Source organism: Prosopis cineraria, unplaced genomic scaffold, assembly GCF_029017545.1.
Source record: "Prosopis cineraria cultivar Desert tree isolate PC_DT_omini unplaced genomic scaffold, ASM2901754v1 PC9, whole genome shotgun sequence".
NCBI classification, from domain to species: domain Eukaryota; kingdom Viridiplantae; phylum Streptophyta; class Magnoliopsida; order Fabales; family Fabaceae; genus Prosopis; species Prosopis cineraria.
The window spans coordinates 12,573,925-12,580,343 of NW_026555340.1; the positions used below are offsets into that span (position 1 = coordinate 12,573,925).

Consider the following 6,419-nt stretch of genomic DNA (forward strand, 5'->3'; position numbering starts at 1 on the left):
TCAAAATATTTTTGAACCTATTTAAAATTAAATCTCTTTCTTAATCTTTAATTAAAATTCTCCCTAAAAATTTATCGACTCTCCAAAGCCGAACTTCCCAGAAGGTGGCTAATAGTTCCAATTTCCAAATGCGGGAACCGTTGGATTAAAAATGGGATTTGGACGGCAGATATGAAGTCGGTAGATGTGTGGAGTCCGAACTATAAAGCTCAAACAGAGAAACTGCGATAAAGCTCAAAGTTGATTCAATTCAATCTGACGCCCCTTCTCTTCCCCATCAATCTCTTCCGGAGAAAACTACCTCCCGCCACTAAGCATGGCAGACTTAGGCCGCTTGGCCATCCAGCTCGCCGAGACGGAAATGCCTCAGTTAATGGCTTATCGTGACGAGTTCAGCTGCTCCCAACCTTACAAAGGCCTCAAAATCGCCGATTGTGGCAACTTAACGGCTGAAACCGCTGTCGTTTTCGAGACTTACGCAGCCCTCGGTGCCTATGTTCTGTTGTGCTCCTCCCCGCTGAAGGATCCTGTTGTAGCTGCCATCATCGCGCGTGGCAACGCCGCCTTGTTCCCTTGGCCTCTTGATTGGGGCAACGGTGGTGCTCCCCATCTGATTCTTCGCCCCGGCGAGATTTATTGGAATAATACTGTGGGTGTGACAAAGGAGATGGTCGCTGATGCCAAGAAGCTTTATGAGGATTATATGGCTTTCTCCAAGAGCAAGGTACGTAATTAAAATCTATGATGAGTTTAACAGCAATTGGTTGAATATGCGCTTTTGTTCTATGTTTGGTACAGGTCACTTGCACGTACGGCTTTCCCCATTTGCTTATGAGAGCCACTAATGGGACTATTTCCGGCAAGTTTGTTGTTGTGTATGGATTTGGGGATGGTCAGAGCTCCACTGATGCTCTACTGATGCAACTTGGTCCACACGTACGAGTGGCTACGACAGCTATAACCAACGAGGATGTTCTCCGTGAGGGTGACATATTTGTTAACACTGTGGGTGACAAAGACACCATCATCAAGGTTAATCACATGAAGAAGATGAAAAATGATGCCATTATTTGCAACCTGGGTGATTTTGACAGTACTGGAATTGACATGAGCGAGCTTACTACATATCCAGACGTGAAGCGCATAACCATGGAGCCTGGAATAGACAAATGGGTCTTCCCTGAGTCTAACACAGGCATCGTCGTATTAGCTGAGGGACTTCCAATGAAGATGGGTCTTTCCTTTGCGGACCATGGAGCCGGGTCGACAAATGAACCAGGTTCGGGTTTGGACGATCATGAGGTTGTGGCTTCTCCTTCAGTTGCCAACCTTGAAGCTGATCATGGTGATGAATCGACCAATGATGTACGGCCTGAGTTCATTAGCTTGTCTATTAATGGAGGCGATCATAATACAAACCTCATCACTTTAGGTGCGGGCCATGGAGCCAGGTCAACAATGGCATCTCCTTCTGTTGCCAACATCGAAGCTGACATACAGCCTGAGTTCACTAGTGTGTCCATTAGTGGAGGCGATCATACAAACCTCATCGCTGATGATGGGATTGGGATGAACTTCAACATCATGGGGATGCTGCCTCGCAATTCGCGTACCTTTGTGATTCTCGTCATATTGCTCACTGCTGTCGCTGGGATGGTTTCCAAGATTGTGTGATCGGGTTCTCCTCTGGATCTCTCTCTCTGAATCAAAAGCTTGTATGTAAAATTTGATTTGTGTGATTTCGACCTAAAAATAAATAAATAAATAAATCGAATTGGCATGAGTTTGGTTTTTATACTTATTTGGATGAGTGATATTTATAATTTTAGATTAATTAAGTTGATTTATGAATATTTCATGCGGATAGCTTAAAACCTTGATACTTTTTTTCCCCTTTGAAATGGAATTTCCAATAGACAATCCGCAAATCGAAAAATTATTTCTCAACAAAGTTTGGATGGGTCTTTTATGCTCGAACTCCATTAATTGGTTCACAGAAAATACTCAACGGACCAACTGAGCGTTTTGGTGGTGAGCTTCTCCTGCTAATCACACTGCTTAGCACTGAAACGGGATCCGTCAATGTCACTTCCCACGTACGTAACCTTCACTTGGCGGGCCCTTGATGCTTACCTTCCACAAATTGACATATTTTATCACAATCTAAAAAAATCTTATGATTTTACTTCACTCTATTTTTCTCCATGTTAATGAGGTGACAAAAATTATGATAAAAAATTAATGATATGCCTTATAAAAAAGATATAAACAAGACATTCTCTTTATTAATAGGAGTTGGGCTTAGCAAAATAGGTTATCATAATTTGACAAATTAAGTTTGAATTTTTAATAAAAGAAGTGCTCATATTTAATACTTGATTATATCCTGAATAGAATTGTTTCAATAAGAGAATATTTATGAGTAATAAAAAAATGCATTTTCTCTGTGCCTTGTGAACATAGGACCGAGGTGTGTTTGATTATTAATTAACAAGTTAAAAAAGGTCTTAATTTTTTCAATCACCAAAATCTTGTGTTTGAGACACATACAAGTCAAAAATGGTTGCTGCATGAAATTCAAACGTTAAATTATAGTTTGATTACTTCTCAATTACGGAACTTCGCATTAGTGTGTGTCGATCATCTGCATGCTACTATTAATTAAGTATTAATAAATAGTTGAACAGATATGTCACCTAAAGAAAACTAGATAAGTAATTAAACATCAACAGCCAAATACAATAACTAAAATAGTCTTACACAAACATCATCATTATCTTATAAACTTTTAAGAATCAAAATTCCAATCATACTGCCTTTATTAAAAAATTAAAATATTTTTAATTGAGTCACATCTCAAATAAGTTAGTTAATAATCTTTAAAGTAATTCCATATTTCCATCTTTGCTTTTATTTAATAGGACATTTTATTTAAAGGTGAAGGTTGAATAATTTATTTATTAAGAATAATTTTGAAAAAATTATTAATTACACATTAAAAAACTAAAAATACCTTATATTTTTAATATATAACCTCAAAAAAATGCTTTATATTTTTAAATAAAAGGAATAATATTATTGCTTAATATTTCTGAACACATTCCTTATCATATCCCAATCATAATATTTCTAATCTAACGCTACTGTCCCGCCACTCTCCTATTTTTCTACTCTATTATTATTTGCCTAATTTGCTTTTAGGCACACTACATACACAAATTGCTTTACTTGTATATTTCCAACGATCCCTCTGTCTCTCTCTCTCTCTCTCTATTGTATTTAAAGGTCATAAATTATCTATTGTATTTAGCTTTATTTTATTTTTCAGTTTAGTCTCAGCTTAAACCTTTACTTTCATCCTTTAAATTTACTTGGTTTTAATTGCTTCCAATTTTATCTTAAGATTCCTTTTTGTTGTTTAGATTAGGGACAAATTAAAATTAAGAGAAGTGATGAGTGCTGCTAGCTAGAAGGACTATATAAAAAGACATGAATCCTTGTATTAACAAAATCCATTTATATAGGAATTCAGAGAACTCGAAGATATGATAGAGAGAGCAGCAATCAATTCTGGTCTATCACTTTCTTTAATAATAAAATAAATACAAAATATGTAATTTAATCAGCAAGGAATATAGTACATGTGATAATTTATTCAGGAAAAACATGCGAGCCAGGGTGGGTCGGAGTCGTCGCAGAGAGATTCGAAATTGGAATCAAATGTTAAATGACAACAGGGATAATGGCAATTAAGAAACATGTGAAGGTATTAATTAAATGACAATTGAGGACATTAAATTATTGCAATGCTAGGAAAGGACCATAATCTTCTTTCTTTTTTTCAAAAAAGGACCATAATCATTACTTGTAATTGAAAAAAAAAATTGAAATAGCATATAGAAAGTCACTCACAAATTTAAAGTTTGTTGTAAACTTCAGAAATGTCACTTGTGGATTTATAGAAAGTCAATTGTGAGTAAATAGATAATATTATAAATTTATATATCATCATGTATGAATTTAATGATAACTAATTATGAATTTATGAAGAATCAATTGTGTGAATAGATATTAAAAAATAAGATGGGGGTCCTATATCGTTATAGATTTATAATTAAGACTATCTATATTTATTCATGACAAATGTTCCATAAATTTATAAGTGGTATTATTTAAATTCGCAATTGAATGTTCCTAAATTATAAGTAATGATATATAAATTTATGATTTTATCAATTCATTTACAAGTAACCTTAAAAGTTAAAATTCATGAGTGATGATGTACAAATTTATGAAACTATATATCAATTCAGAATTTATTTTTTGTTAATTCACAAGTGAATATATTCCTTAAATTCACAACTATTTTCTATTAAATTGACGAGTAACATTCAATTGGTTATTTCAATAATTATTTATTTTTTAATTGTAAATAACAACCATGATCCTTTCATGATAGTCTAATAATTTGAGATCTTTTACATAATTCATAATTGTCACTTTCCCTTTAAATATATAACATTAACATTTTATTAAAAAAAAACATTTCCACCAAAAAGGAAATATAACATTCACCAAATATTAATTGTTAATTTGACCGCGAATGTTAATTATTATTTTGTATGATTTGGTGATTTTGGTCAAGTTGTGACAACGGAAAACTCTGCAACCAATAATGAAACAATGAGAAGAGCCAATTATTGTTTGGCTTTAATTTGCTAAATATAGGTTCCTCAAACACCACAGACATATTTTATTTTTTATGTTTTCTCCTCTTTTATTTATGCAATCCAAATGCTTTATATATTTTTGTTCAATATTTCTTTTTTCTGATATAGATTATAGAGTGATATTATTTTTTGGTAAAACATAACTTTAGGTTCTTGTACTTTACTTACGTTTTGTTATTGGTCCATATACTTTTTTTTTATGTTTTTGATTTATGTACTTTTGTTTTTTATTATTTTAAATCTTTTCATGAACAAAGTATAAGAACTTTAGAGAAACTTAAAACAATAAAAAATAAAATTACAGGGACCAAAAATACCAAAAAAATACAAAGACCAATAGCAAAATACGAGTAAAGTATAAGGATCTAAAGTTATGTTTTCCCTCACTTTTTTCACGATGACCAAGTCATTAATTTTTCTTATATAGATATTAGGGTGAATTTGCATTTTAACTATTGAACTTTTTTTTTTTTTGATAAGTGATAGGCATCCTATACTGACAAGTGGAGAAATTTTACCCCTAAATTATTTGTCAGCCGTTAACTTTGCTATTTTTTACTAACGTAACATTTGTGAAGGCCCACACACAGTGACATGTAAAACTTTGATCATGTCCTTTGATGCTAATTTATCCTTAAACTATTTTTCAAGAGCATTGGACACATTGAAATCTTATTAAAATAAAATATAATATATATTATTAAAATATTAAGTATTTTAATATTTAATAATTTAAATATTATTTATAAATATTCATTTAAAATTTATAAATTATTTTTTTTTTAAATATTAACAACTCAAACTATAAAATTCGAAATGAGCACATACGTGAAAAAGTGAGGGTGGCACCTATTGAGGAAAAAATGGTAGAAAATCGGTTGAGATGGTTTGGGCATGTACAAAGAAGACCAAGGGAGGCACCAGTGAGAAGAGTGGAACATATAACTTTGAGTCCGATTAAGAGAGGTAGAGGAAGGCCTAAGAGAACACTCTTGGAAGTTGTTGAACGTGATCTCTTAATTAATAATATTTCTAAAAGCTTAATAAATGATAGAGCACAATGGCGTCTTGCAATCCATGTAGCCGACCCCACCTAGTGGGATAAAGGCTTGTTGTTGTTGTTGTTGTAACAACTCAAACTAGCTTTTACAGAAATTTATAAATGACTTGTAATATTTTATATATCAATCATATTTTTAATATTGATTGAGTTGCTTAAATTTTTTAAAGTCATTTTCTATAATTTTTTTGATCAACTACTGGTCTTCTCCAAAATATTACACCACTCAATTTAATAATTTAAATATTTTTTATATTTTGTAATTTTGTAATGAAAATGAAGGGAATGAACCTTCAAATTATTTTCCTATAGATTAATGAGTATTATAAACCCTAAACTATTGCACGAATAACATCCTAAACCCTGAATTTCTGAAATGTGTAAAAACTTTCCTCAACTTCTGATTTCCAAGCACCTAAAACCACATAATTAAGTTGAAAAAATGGCTATCATTTTTAAGGGTAAAAATGAGTGATATATTAGCGTGCGATGGGGCCCCACAACTATAAAAGTATCGAACATTTTCTACAATTTAATGGTGGGTTTCAGGAGCTTGGAATTAAGAAGTTAAGGGTAGTTTTTACACATTTCAAGATTTCAGTGTCCAGGATGCTATTCGTGCAATAGCT

The 6,419-nt window shown here is 32.4% G+C and overlaps 1 protein-coding gene across 1 annotated transcript; it reads left to right on the plus strand.

Annotated features, from left to right (window-relative positions):
- The first annotated feature begins 316 nt into the window (after nt 1–316).
- LOC129319570 (adenosylhomocysteinase-like) lies at nt 317–1,674 on the plus strand. The gene is made up of 2 exons (XM_054964670.1): nt 317–724; nt 799–1,674. Exons 1-2 carry the CDS (start codon nt 317–319, stop codon nt 1,672–1,674), a joined length of 1,284 nt encoding a protein of 427 aa, XP_054820645.1.
- Nucleotides 1,675–6,419: the final 4,745 nt, after the last annotated feature.

Coding starts and splice junctions, on each gene's coding strand:
- LOC129319570 (XM_054964670.1), top strand. CDS start 317: ATGGCAGACTTAGGCCGCTTGGCCATCCAGCTCGCCGAGACGGAAATG. Junction 725..798: donor TGGCTTTCTCCAAGAGCAAG/GTACGTAATTAA, acceptor TGTTTGGTACAG/GTCACTTGCACGTACGGCTT.